Source organism: Diabrotica undecimpunctata, chromosome 7 (assembly GCF_040954645.1).
Source record: "Diabrotica undecimpunctata isolate CICGRU chromosome 7, icDiaUnde3, whole genome shotgun sequence".
NCBI classification, from domain to species: Eukaryota; Metazoa; Arthropoda; class Insecta; order Coleoptera; family Chrysomelidae; genus Diabrotica; species Diabrotica undecimpunctata.
Window position 1 is genome coordinate 59,897,280 of NC_092809.1, and position 15,049 is coordinate 59,912,328.

A 15,049-nucleotide genomic window follows, 5' to 3' on the forward strand; every position below is an offset into this window, starting at 1 on the left:
TCAACAAAATTCAGCTTGTTCGTCTCATTTTTGGAGATCAAATCTCTGACGAATGGACTATTTCATTATGCCTATTCAAGCATTAAACAATTACAATAATATTAATATTTATATAAGGTAAAATCAGCGAGCTTAGAAAATAGAATAGAAAAATAGAATAGAATAGAAAATAGTTTACCATGTTTTTAATTTATGATACCTAGTATAAATATCTTAATCTCTACATATAAATTCCAATTTCTTAATCGAAAAGTTTAGACCATTTCTTCTTGAAGCCTACCCTGTTCATAAGACGCGCAAACGTGGAACATTTATAGCAACTGATGGTGTCGACGTATTCAGTTTGAATTCCGAAGTGTTCTGTTTAGTGTCCGGCTGGATTTTTATTACAAACTTTCAACATGAGTGTAATCCGTAAGTACTTTACAAACTTTTTTAAACTACTTATACAACTGTTAAAAACTACTTATCAAGCTCAAAAAGTATAAAGTTTTTGTAAATTTTGTTTTATCTAGGGAGATAAAAGGTTTATCTGCCGGTTCGGTGTATCTTTAGGTGGTACTCTCGAAGTATCTTGATAAGTAATCAAGATTATCTACTGTCGAGATAAATGTATGTAAATATTATATCAGTAACTCAGTAGATTAGATTGATATTGCCGATTAATTATTAGTTCTGTCAAATCAAAAAACTTTCAAGTATTTTGAAAAGCAGTAAACTGTTACAAAAAGTTTTTAACTACCATAAAAAGTACATTTTTATCAGTAAATATAGGTGTCTTTTATTGTACTGTTTGCACATACCTTGTAATGAATTAGAATTAGAAATGAAGTCATCCTAATTAAAATGTAGGTACCTACGTGTATTTTATTCAAACATCAAGGTAATATTAATAATCATGCTGATATCACTTTTATATAGGTAAATATTTTTTATTCGTTAATTTAGACGTATAAATGAAGTTACTCATCCTCGAATAGAGGCCGGTAATTGGCGGCTTAAAAAAATCAAAGCAAATATTCTTCGTTAATAGGAATATGATAGGATTCACAGTAATCCTATTACTGATTAATTGTAATTTTTATTATTCTTGATTTAAAATGATCTCGATGGGCGTGGTCCTTTTTTTAAATATACCAACAACAAATGTAGCTTCTAGTTCACTTAAAATTACACAACGGACAGTTTGACCTTTCGTATATGAATTAATTGGTAGGGCATTACATAACACAGCGGATTTCCTCCAAACGGACAGTTGAATAACTTCTCCATAGCCAAAATTTTATTCAACGACTTCTGCTTTTAGAATAATTTATTTCATGTACTGAATTAAGATGGCCTTCAGGCACCACACCTGTAAAAGTTTCTGGATTAATTTTCTCTTGCGGAATCTTCTTCAGTGGGTAGATAGTAAAAACGCTTTTGCGGTAATTTGTTGTCAGTATTCTGTCATTATCAAGTTCTGCGCTGAAGATCGGAATTATTGCGGCTCACAAATATTAATGTGAGTGGAATTTTGTGCTTTTTTTTAAATCTTTTTTTTGACATATGGTATCCTATAAAAATTTCTAGATTCAATTTATGTTGTGCATTCTTCTGTGGGTGACACAAAACCTGTTTATGATATTTTGTTGTCAGCATTTTGTCACGAACCTGCAATGTTCAGCTCCGAAGATTGGACTTTCGGCCTGCAATTGTTACTTAATCCCAGAAGAAATCCCATTAATAGTTTGAATCTTCTATTTTTGTGTAAAGTACTTATTCGTATTGTAATATAGATATACATTTTCCCGCTATTATTCTACATTTTGCAATAAAGTGTAATATTATTTTCAAGGTAGTCACGATTATGAACAATATGTAATAAAATTCCTAAAAGATTCGTACATAATCCGTTAACCTTGAACGACCTGATATACCTATTTAGTTTCATTTTAATATTGTATACCCGAGTGGCATCTGTGAGTACGGTCTGATATAATATCCGATGTTTTCGTGATAAAATTACAATCCTGATCTTCCAATTCTATTCGGTGCTGTCTTTGAGTCATTTCCTGCTTTAACTAATTATGTATATTTCCCACAGGTTACACATTGGTTATTCGTCTCTTATTTATTTCTTGAGCTCAAGAAGCACAAGCTTTTTTCTTAGGGGCCGTCGGTTCTACATTGGTCTTATTACAGCTAATTTACTTATTGTACCTACGTATATAACAAATTATACATAATCTCGGGATTTAAACAGATCTGCTATATAATATAAGCTCTTCGTCAACACGCCGCCAAATTCTGTCAACGCGCCCATACTATACTAAGTTTGTAATATACTAATATAATCCTCCCAGACTTCGCCAGCTCTATGGGGCATCGTTTAGGCATCACTTTCCTCTGTATCATGCATCCTTGGACCCGATGGTGTTATACCTCAGGACCTGGGAGCGCAGTAGTCGGTAACACAAATCTCACCAGTATGATGAGTAATTTGTGGTAGTGCTGTCTGGTGATTCGCCCATTGAGCTTGATGTAGGTGTGCATTTGTGTATGTATTTAATTAATGTTACATTATTATATGCCCCAAATATTTTGCCAAATACGTTGTCACAGTTTGAATGAAGTTCACACCTCTTATATGTCCAAACTAAAGTTTCAAATGTCTTATATAAAAGCGGATATCTAGCACATCAAGGTCTTCTGAAGGTTCTGCAATTTTTTTCGTTACATGACCGAGGAAATTTTCCAATCCCTTGATGGGGCCCGGAATTAAATTTCTTTTACCCGCAAGGTTGCTTAATACTTGAGTTTTGATTCGGAATTTATTGTTAAAATACAAAATAGTATTTTTATTATATATTAACAATAGCGTCGCTCATTCCTATTATCATTCTCCAATCTTTTTTATATCCAAGGCAACCTTTTATTGTAAATTTCGGTCATTCAGCGCTCTTCTGATGTTATTTCGGTCCAGCAATGTTTCTTCTGCGTGCAATTGACTTCTTACTTCCGCATTTCTTCTCCTTTCTGAAGTTGATATTGTTGCGCTTATTCTTATATAATCCATTTCTATAGCTAGGGGCTTTCCCTTTAGGCCTTCATTAAGAGTCCACACTTCTGACCCATAACTCAAAGTTGATTGATTCTACCATGGCTCTAGTAGCGTGTTTATCGAAATATGCTTCGCGGTAATATGAACTACTACATATAAATATTCAGTTGAAAATAGAAGATAAACGTGGTCCTGGACGATGCACGTTGAAAAACATCATGGCTCAAGAACCTCCGCTCATGGTATGGAGTCAGCACCACAAGAGCACTTTGGAATCAAAATTTATTCGTAGGCATCTTACGTAGGCATCTTTGAATATGCTTTTCGAGCAGTTACCACTGTGTGAGATGAGATACGATAAAGATTGCCATAATGATCACCAACATTCGTAACGGATAGGCACATCAAGAAGGAGAAGAACCACTGTGTACAGCAGTTGTGGCGACACTTGTGTTTAAATTTAAAACTATGTTTTTAGCAAGATAGAAACCACATATCCTTGTCAAAATATTCTAACTTGTATTGGAAGGTTTAAAGATTATAAAGCATTTTGTAGAATTGCAATTAAATTAGTAGTTTTAAAAAAAAAACCAAAAAATCACTAATTAAAGCATCTTTTCGACAAAAAATTGCAAATGACTCGAAAAGGAAGCATTTTTCGAAAAAGTATCAAGAGAGAAAAAGTGTTTTTTCGATGATATACGCATAAAAATTTGATTCCAAAGCAATTCGGAGAAATTGTTTTTTCTTATATATAAATTATTTGCTAATAACAATTGGCAGCTCACTTGGAAAAATTAAAAAAAAATACATTTGATATTAAGCGACCATGAGTGTTATTGGCGGACAAGGCAATTGAAAAAGAATTCCTTTCTTACAGCTATAAAATCTTGTACAAAACGCTTTGATCTTCTCCAATTCTATGACCAATGTTCCGACCAAAAAATAGAAAGTGCTTCGTTTTTAACTCCGATGGAATCTATATTTGTTTGCAGCAGTTTTGTATTAGTTGCGTTATTCTGTTCTCTAAGATAAGGTATTCCTGCGTTTAGTAGTTTAACAAAAATATTTCCATGATCTAGCAATTGGAAATTCGTCATTCTGGATAGTGCGGTAATGTTTACGAATTGGTATTTTTTAGTTTTGTTCTATGCCATTCGCACATTCTTAAATTATGTACGTTTTTGATGTGGCCAACAGTGTATTTCAATAAGCTCAACCCTTTGTACGTGTCGAGCTCTTGGGCATGTTTCACACTACATCAAAACATTGACAAGTAGTACTGTGTAAATACTTAAATAATATTTAACACACCCACGAGTTAAGTCACTTTTAAATTTGTTTGTATTTGCCTTTCCTCAGTCCGTTCTAAATCCAATATGGAAATATTCGTATATTTTAACCCAATATTCAACAAATTTATATTTTTATTTTAGTTTAATTTTCCATAAGAAAATAGTTTATCCTTGATGGCCTAAATGTGGGTCCATCGATTTTTTTTACTCCGCTGATCGTTGTAAATTCGTCACGCCCATGGTGCGACCTCCAAGATCATTTGAGCATTTCAATCAGTTGTATTACGAGAATGGTGTAACACAAACATCTATTTTTAGAAATGTTGTCATGCAACTACACACCATTATGTAGATATTCATTTGTGTCACGTGACTTTTAAATTCGATTTGCCTAGAATAAAAATTGGCTACTTAATTATCGATGTGGGATTCAATTTTGGTGCAATTGGAGTAACGATTTCTTTGTTTTGAAAGTTCGTATCAACTGTTTGACCTATGTTACGCTTAAAAGAAAAAAATTGAATTGGTGCGCTGTTCGAAACGTAAACAACTATTTGTTTTGTAACATTTTTTTATAACAACTAAGCATCTATATATTGATGATTACCTCATTTCTGTTTATCGTAACTAATAACATTAAGAAGTGCTATTTTCGTCGTTTTTTGAGATATTTGTTTTCGCGACTACTTTTCCGCTAATTTATTCTTATGCAGATAAAATTGTGATTCAAAGGTTCTTTTTACCAAACCAATACGACTACACTTCTAATATTTCAATAAGAAAATGTCGGTTGAAAAACAAATCCTTCTCTTTTTATATTAGCGATCATAGTCAAATGAATTGAATCGATTGAAGAAGTAGGAAAATACTATATTATACATGTTTTGTTTTATTGTTAAAGACATTTGGAATAAATAAAACAAACTGAAAAAGTCAGAACTACCTTTATAAATGTAAAACACGCATTTCACAACCGAGGCGTGAGTTTACGATCGAAAATGCGGCTTATGAGATGGTACACGCATAACGTATACTTAATATGGGACGCAGAAAGGAAATGACGGAAGAAAGATTAACAGATGATAAGAAATGTGAACTTTAGATACAGAGAAAGATACTAAAATATTTTATGACTGAAACTGTTGAGTTTTCACTGAAAGTGAAACATAGGCCTCCCATAATTTTTCCACGTCTGTGGGTCTTGAACTTCTTGCAGCCAATTCCCAGCGATTATTTTGACGTCATCTGTTGTCCATCTTGTAGATGGTCTACCTCTGCTTCTTCTATCTGCCCGTGGTCTTTATACTGTAATTTTTTGGGCCCGTCTACTCCCACTTCATCCATGCTATGCGCGCTTTATGACATCTGTGACGCCAGTCCTTATTTCCTTGTTTCTAACCCTGATTCTGAGAGTCAGTCCACGTAACGACCGTTCAATTCTTCTTTGAGCGACACAAATTGGCCAAAAATCTTCTTTTTCAAATAATTTGGCATGTTGCTCTTGAAAATGTCTGATAGAGCTTCTTAAGCGGAACATGCTAAAGTGATTCTTCTTTATAGTTCAGCGATTTAGTTGTCGCTGAAAATTTAGATTTCATGGCCTAAGTATTTATATTTATCAAATAGTGCTATTTTGATCATCATATGATACGATCATCTATTTCTATCTAGGCTTTTACCATTGTGTGGTTGTTATCTATTGAAAACTTATGTATTATCTTATAAAAGTTTATCATCTCTTGTCAGTGATCATAAAGTCGATCTCGTACCTAGTTTTTCTATTCGGGCTCTGCCACGTCCATCACCGATGTTATTTTTGTAGAAGACTTCGTGAAGTTGTTTATTTGGAATAGATTTTTTTCTAGTAGGAAACTAAGTAAAGTTTCACGGCGCTCGTTCCTGTTTAAATGTAATCTCATTGGTAAATGACCAATGAGAAGGTCACTTGGTCGATAAACCCGGCCCATTAGAAAGAGATGTAGGGACTGCTTTGCGTCAGTTTTCTCTGTCGCGCTGGCGGAACACGACTGCATTGCAGATTGCGGCAGTCAGTCTATCTTATATGTCTATGGAAGAGTCAATATGTGGACCTAACCTTAAAAAAACTAACCTACAAGACCTAACCTTAAAAAAATAACTTGACGTTACATGAAGTTGCGTAGGTATCTATGGATACTCTAAACAAATATCCTCTTACAGATACCTATACTACCTATACTCCTACAGATATTCATATTCGTGTTTTTGTTAATTTTATTTATATACTATTATTATGAGTCGTATATATCCAGTATTGCCCAATTATCTACATATTTTTATGTACTCTTATTAACGATGATTATTAGTAAGGTCACGAAAAAAGGAGTTATATGCTCTAAGAGCTGTGAAAACATAATATTTTGGGTTCATATTCTAGTCTAGATAAATCATTCTCAACAAGATTAATTTCTCCTTTTCACGGGTGACTTTCTTTTGACACAAACCCACGGGTGGGATCTATCAGGATCAAATTTTATAAACATTCATTTTCTCATTAAAATTTTTTTTTAATATTTTTAAGGGAACTTACTGATGTAAATTTGTACTAGCTAAATGTACATATAATATGTGTATCAATATGTATTGATATAGTTTACTGCAAAATAACTAACACCATTATTTTTTTTTTCAAGTGTTAATTAAAAAAATCATGAACGGCAAAATACAAGAGAAAAATATAAAAAAAATAATATTATATTACTCTATGTACTTACAGTAATAAAAGTAAAAACTAAATATCCAAAATTAAAATTAGAAACAGAAAATAGAGGGGATTAAATTATGTTAATCTTGTTTCTACACAATCAGCACAACATGCTTTCAAATGTTGCATACATAACCAGTTTTTGCACGATTGGCAAAAATACCTTGTTTTTTCTTTTTTTTTTAGTAGCAGCAAGTAACCGTCCTGATCCCGGTATACGCATATTTAGCGCTCTTTTTTTATATTTTTCTGGACTAACGCAATTCCACGGAAGACTTCAGAAACCATCGACGATAAGACCGAAATTCTACATTCGTATTATTGGATCTGTATATAATAAATGTATTTATAGCTGCCATATTAGCCAAGCCATAGAAAATGAACATTGGCCACCTTCTTGCCCCTCTTGCTATATTATAAGATGTAATCATACGATCTATCACATCTACTCCACTTTTAGTAGAATTGTAGAATGTAATCATATCTGGCTTACAGAGATCACCAGTGCTTTCATCAATTTTGTCATCCCTGTGCATACTAGAAACGACCAAAACTTTTTTGGGACGTAAGAAACAAGCGTCATTTTTTCACCATATGCAAACATTGAAGAATATACCTGTCCGGTTTTTACATTTGTTAGTTCCTGAGGTATTAGCCATAATTGTTCCTAGTACGGTAAGGCGGTGTTCAATCAGTAAATGTGTTACAGTATTGTAACTGGTAAACCAACGATCAATAGTTATGTTTCTACCAGACTGAGATAAATGTTGCACCGTTCTTTCTGTTACAACAGTAGTTGAATTATTTGTTTTATATTGTCCATCTGGCTGCGTTCCTGTGTACAATTCTAAATGATGAGTGTAAAATATGGGGTATCAACTGTAGCAAACATTTTGAGCCCATACTTATTAGGTTTTTTCGGCATGTACATTTTAAACATGTACCTTCCTCTAAATTCAAGAATTTCATTAAGCGTAACATATTCCCCTACTGAATAATGCGCTTTACAGTTTTGTACAAAGGTATCCATCATTTGTCGAACTGGAGCTAGCTTATCTTCTTGCCTCTTTTCTTCCCTAGTGTTACATTATCAAATCATAATGACTTTGCTAGAAATTCGAATCTTCTCTGAGACAGTGTAGCTGTAAATATTTCCGATACCATGCCATCACCGACAACTTCAGGTAATTTGCTGGTTATATTTTCTTGGCAGGTTCTGACATTACGAGGAGGAACATGCTTTCGCCATTTGGTTTTGTCTTTTTCATAATAAAATAATCTTCTGTCATCAGGAATAGGAAAGTACTGTTCTCGTATATTTTCAGGTTCTGTAACATCGTCTTGATCGGTGTCACTTTCATGCTCACTAAAAATAAATCCTGCGTCAATTTCAGCCTCCGCCTCAAACTCGTCTTCCGACCCCATTTCAGTAAAATTTTCATCATATAATGCTTGTAGTCTTTTTAGTTCTACTTCATAAGGATTCATATTAAGCTACAAAAAAAATCGGTTGCCTGTAAAGTCGGTTTTACGGGCGAAGATTTTACGTGACAACGTCTTTTTCTCGGTAGAATATTTATTGATATGAATATTATTAAATTGCACAATAGGAACAAGGAATTGAATGAAAATAAGAATTGCACAAATTTTAACTATAGAAATATATTTTGTTTACTAAAACATTGTACATGTAAACTTAAACTTAACTAATTTCTATTTGAGTGATTTTGTTGAGGATAGGACGATGATAGGAGAAATATGAAATGAAAGGAAGTGTTTCTGCTGTAATGTGTCTTGAACGCCAAAAACGCTCGAGAAAGACAGAGACACAAGCACGCGCCGATTCAACGCGCCTAATTCTCTAGTGCTGCGCGCGCAGCGGACCGATCATGTTTGAGTGGTAGAGAGACGCAAGGCATTCGCCGGTCCGGCGGGCCTCTCTCTCGTTCGGTGACTCATCGTAACAGACGTGAGCGGGCGTTACACTTTTTCATGAATGACTCCGAGCCACAACCTAATTTAAGACATTGTCACGTCAAAAACAACTATGTAGCTACTTCTTATCGACAAAGGTACTATAATTTCCTCTTACCTCAAGACGCACAATTTAAGTCGCCGTATCGATAAGTCAAAGAACTTGCTATCTCCAAATTAATTTTTACTGTCAAAACAGTAAATAATGTATAAAATATAACGCCGAACCTATTCGTATGAAGGACGCTTTCAACTAAAATTCCAAATAAGCTGATGGCTGATGCCACTGCATGAGAATGGGAATTAACATTACTAAGGCAAGATAATATAACCATAATTTTTATAAACATCTCGAACACAAAACAAGAAACGTCCACCCACTGGTGGGGTCTGTCAGGATACTTGTACAGGTAGCGATTGAAGGTATTCATACAATTTCGGAAAATTATGCTAAAGTGTACTATCCAAGTGCCATTAAAAGGTCTTGGAAAAAATACTAAAAAAAAATTGAAAAAATTAAGCAATTTCATTTATAGTTGTACTGACAGACCCCACCCGTGGGAAGGAGGATTAATGAAAAAAGACAAAAATATTTTGGGTTCATATTCTAGATAAATCATTTTCAACAAGATTAATGAAAAAAATCTATAACCTTAACAACAATATTGATGTCCTTTATATACAACCTTAATATGTACATGAAATCTATTCTGTTCTGCCGAAACTAATCTCATATAACCTCTAGAAAGTCGAAAATGGCTAAAACTTCAACGTACTGACCTATATTTTATTCACAATAAAAAGAGCGGGCGCCTTAAGTTATCAGAGGCGTCCCCGAATTAGGAAGCAGGTGTACGTTTTCTACATAACATCTGCTCTTCCGGTAGCCATTGGATAACATTACTTAGAATATATGAATTTTTTATTTAATAACTATCACTAATCACGACCAAGCAATTTAAAGTTAATAATACAATAGTGTAATGGAAATTACGTACTTTAAATTAATTTATTTAACGGAAAGTTTGGTTTATATAAAATCAAAAAAATTTCTGTATCCTCGACATCTTAATCGTATAATGTCACTTATTTTTTAATATGTGTGTCATTTAAAGATTCAATGGCTGCTTAAAGGTTATTTAGATGCTTAATTTCAAGTACATCTACGTACAGTTTATTAATGAACACATATTTAGACGATGAGTCATATGCATTAGCATTTTTAGTATTATAATAGGTTATAAAACAATAAATAAGAAATACCTTCATCGGATTGCACAAGGGTGTGTAGTTGTATAAATAGACAATTGCTTTACCTTCAGTTACCCAGATGAGTAAGGAATCTGAGATGTGTAATAATAAAAATTAAAAAACTACACAATAATAGGAAAATATTTTCCAGAAACCTTTTTCGTTTGGAATTCTATCTATACTCCGACAATGTATTGGAAAGGGTGACTCACTCTCAAAAACGAAATCTGATACTGTGAACTGTTGAAGAATTCCACGATTCCAGCAGCGTCGTTATTTATTATAATTGTTTTTAGGATTTCAAACTTATATCTCCAACAAAAAGCAACAGTGTCATTAGAAAATGAACTGTCCGAGATCTTTACAGTCGAAAAAGGATTTAGGCAGGGTTGCATCGGCATTATTTAACATATTCTGTGAAAACATCTTTAGAGAGGCCTTGGACGAATCAGAAGATGGGATTGCTGTAAATGGCCAACTTATAAACAATATTAAATATGCAGACGATACAGTGTTGCTGGCAGATAGTGCGCGGGGGCTCAAAAGGATGATGGATAACGTTGTAAAAACATGTAACATATACGGCCTAAAACTAAATTACAAGAAGACAAAAATAATGATCATTAGTAAGAACACCAACGTAAACGCCCAAATTACAATAGGCGATACACCGGTAGATAGGGTGGAAAAAATATGCTATTTGGGCTGCAATAGAGATTATTAACTCCGTAAAGAACAGAAAATTGGCTTACGTCGGCCACATCATGCGTTATAATAAATACGGACTTCTACAGTTGATTCTACAAGGCAAGATTGGGGGTAAGAGAGGCCCTGGACATAGACGTATATCCTGGCTGGCAAATCTTAGGAAGTGGACTAGTCTAACGTCAACTGATCTATTTCGAGCTGCTGTGAATAGAATAAGATGGGTCAATGTAGTCGCCAATATCCCTAGAAGATAAGCACATTTAGAAGAAGTAGATCAAGTAACATTTATGAGTCACCCTCCCCAATTTGTTCTCAGAGTATCGTTTATATCCGTGTTTCGTTGCATAGGTCTTCGCTGAGAGCGCCGTCCAGCTTTTTTAAATTTGGAATTTGTAAAAATGGATTTCTACTGGGTACAGGTATTGTATTAGTCTTATGCTCAACTTCTAACCTCGAGGATTCGGAACTTTTTCTGTTAGGGTTGCCATAACTTGACCAAGAGGATGCAGATTTAAAAAAATAACTTTCCTTAATACAAAATACAAGATAGTTTCTTCTGTAAAGGTCAATATGGTTATTTAAATGTATATTTGATGCAACTCCTGGGAGAGGATCAAAGTGGCCTTAGACCTGGTGGATCAACAACAGACCAAGCATACTAACAAGTTATAAATCCATTATCTGGCTACATGAACACATGAATTCAGCTTAATGTCATAACGAAGAGACAGAGGAGGATTTGCTATAGCCCTGATAGGTTTATATGATATGTGTCTCTTGTAGAGAACATCTATCACATCCTTTAATTTGACAGAATTGGATTAGATTTTAAATAATAAATTTTTTTTTTAATTAAGACCGTCATGTTCAGATAACTTCTACGAGCATATCCATCCTTTCTATGGCTTTACTGCCAATTTACTACAGAGCCCTGGCTTCCGTCAACAAAATCGTAAGGAGATTTTTGACGTCTTCATCCACATTATCCTCATATCGCTTTCTTAGTCTTTTAATTGGTCTGTTTCTCTGCCTTCTTGCATTCAAAAGTTTTTTTGGAAGCCTGTTTTCATCCATCCGAAATGGCCTGTCCATTAAAGGTGCTGTAGAGCGGACATACTAAGATAAAGGTGGTTCTTTATATTTTATATATTATATTAATATTATTATTTCATGATTGTATCTGATTTGTCACCTGTCAACACCCAAGGTTCACATCCATAGCTCACTATAGGTAGGATCATTAAGCTATAAGAAGTAAAAAATATATTTCTTTGGAAATTGTCTCTTAACAATCTACATTGAATCATAATTTTTATGTAATTTATTTGTAAAATACCGGAAAACAATAACGATTATCACTTTCAAGCATTGATAGGAAACCGAATGAAATTACCTTTAAAAATGACCAACAACTGATACGGCAAATATTTTTCCGCTATTAAGATGTCTAATTAAATTAACTGATTATAATTCACATTTTATAAGTAGCGATGCTCAAAAGCTATTACCAGTAATTACTATTATCAATATTATCATGACATGTTTTTGATTGTCATTAGTTACTCTCCAAATTGCTTAATAAAAATTATCAAGTAATTCTGATAATTATATTGTTTGTTAAGTTACATCAATCCAAAAAGGAAACATTAAGAATAATACATTCATTTTACAAATTTTTTAGATAGGTATTGATGTTTACATTGGTAAATGATATTTATTTATGTTATTATTAATTTAATATTTATTCTGACTCTGCCTGGTCTGTCAGAAGTAAACAACGTTTACTTTATTGATACGTTAGCGGGTGGCGCTAGGAGCAAACATAATAATTTATTGAAATATTTTAATAGATATTATATAATTAGTTTAAAATATAAATAATAAATAAATAATAAAATTACTTTATTCAATTTTAAACATAATATTTAACTTTTAAAAGTCACAGAAACCATAGTATGAAGCTTCGTGCTACTCTACAGTGCTGCGTACTGTACCACTTTTTTTATTTTTTATCGATTTTTTTATTGACAGCTTTAGACTAAACTACAGGACACCTATTTTTCGATTTCTTGTCAGAAATACCTTGAAGAATTATCAAGTGATGTAGTTCCTCCAATTTCTTCCACTGGGTGTCTCAATAAGAGCATAAAATTAGAGTTCGTTTACTGCGAAACAATCTAGAGCAACCTACCAACGAGTGCTGCAACTGAGTCCAATGGCCAGTTCTAGTTTTTTTCCACACAAAACTTTTATTAGGTAGTCAAACTTCAGTACCTAATTTAAGATAAAGTGAAGCAGTTTTCTGCTTTTCGTTATTACTTTTTTTCGGAAGCCGTCTTGTTATAAACCATCACAGTCCTTCATTCAGCGCTTTATTTGTAACATACAAGCAGGTTGTCAGGCATTTAAGAAATTCTGATTTTTATATCTGATAAATATTTGTGTTATACATGTTATATGTTGTGTACTATCAATGCAAAAGGCAACAAACATAAATTCTCCCCGAGAACTAAGCTAGTGCAAAAGGTTTCGTAACGTTTTCATATGTTACAAATTCGCAAGATTTGTGATACATTTGTCACAGTAACTATACTATACGAAACTTCTTGCTTTTAAATGTCAACAAATTATTTTTTTTAATGTAATGTCTCATTGACTGACGTGTTGTTCAAACAGATTTCAGTTGATTTAAAATTCTATAGATCAAAAAAGCAAAAAATCGTTTGAAGACATTTTGTGTAGTATGAGTAAACAAAATGTATCATCTCTTCTAAAGCCGAGATCCAACGACGCATGTACTACCACTCCTCGCTCCAATGTTGCAAGTTCACCCGCCATTGAATAGGGCAGAATTGTCGATCTTTTGTCGGCGCAGTGAGTTCCGTCATTTGTCGTTGTCAGTAAATCAACACGGTTCAAAGGATATGTGAAGCTGGCGCGCAAAATTGAACTAAAACCTCGATACTCCACGCTCCATGGGAATGACCCGACCATTTCGACGCGCAAACCGTATTGGGGCGAGGACTGATACTTCACGCGCCATTGGATACGAATATACGTTGAGTACTTTTAAAAACATGACTTGTAGCTTGTAGCTCAATTGTGCACAAGTGACTATGGCTAGTAGCATTAGTCTTAAAGAGGATCTGATTCTAGCAAAAAATTGCAATTGTAGGTAAAGTGGTTAAAAACGAGTTAATTAGGCGACAAAACGAGTAACGTATGGGTGACACTATTGATAAGAAGACGTACTGATTATGGTGCATCAAATACTTTATTGAAAAAGCTAAAGAACGAAGATCTTGCGGTTTATAGAAATATTTTGAGAATTGCAGGTAAACAGTTTGATGAACTACTGGGAATGTTAACGAAATGTTAAAACAAGTCACGTCAATGAGGATGACAATTCCAGGAACTAACTTATGCATCATTCGATATTCAAAACTCAAAATATACTATTGCTGTTTTAACAACTTCTCCTAACCTTTTTAAATTATTCCTCTACAATTTGTTAAGACAAAAACAATTTTAAGAATGCGAATTTCTATTAATTACTTTAAACTTTCTATGTATATACTATTCAGAATTCTTCTATAAAGTCTGAATTGATCTATGTTTATAATTGTTTGAATAATGCAAATTTTCATCTATTTTCGTTTTCATCATTTGTCTTTTTTGACTGACTTCAGGAAATGTTTATGTGAATTCCATTTTAATATTAAATCCCCCGCCACTGCGTTTTGGCGCCTTGTAGTCACCGACAAAATATAGCGATGATGTAACACAAGAGAGATTTCAGATCGATTATATTATTGCTCTCATGGCCTCTCTTCTGCTGCTTGCCCTAACGAGAATGCAGACAAATCGGTGCCCACAATAATAACCACTTCCACAGCCGCTACCATATGTATATCCGCTACCCACTTCTTCGTGTGGAGGTTTGTTGGTTATAAATGTTCTGAGCAGAAAACAAACCGAATCGATCTACATATTTGTTTTTATGAGCAATGATGTACCGGGGGGTTCAAGCATTCA

At 33.7% G+C, this 15,049-nt stretch overlaps 1 protein-coding gene across 1 annotated transcript in view; it reads left to right on the plus strand.

Annotated features, from left to right (window-relative positions):
- Positions 1-257: 257 nt before the first annotated feature.
- Positions 258-15,049, plus strand: part of LOC140445397 (uncharacterized) — a 34,325-nt gene continuing 19,533 nt past the window's right edge. Inside the window, exon 1 of the mRNA XM_072537396.1 lies at positions 258-414. Within this exon, the coding sequence (XP_072393497.1) occupies positions 402-414 (13 nt within the window). The 5' untranslated portion in view covers positions 258-401. The remainder of the gene's footprint in view (positions 415-15,049) is intronic.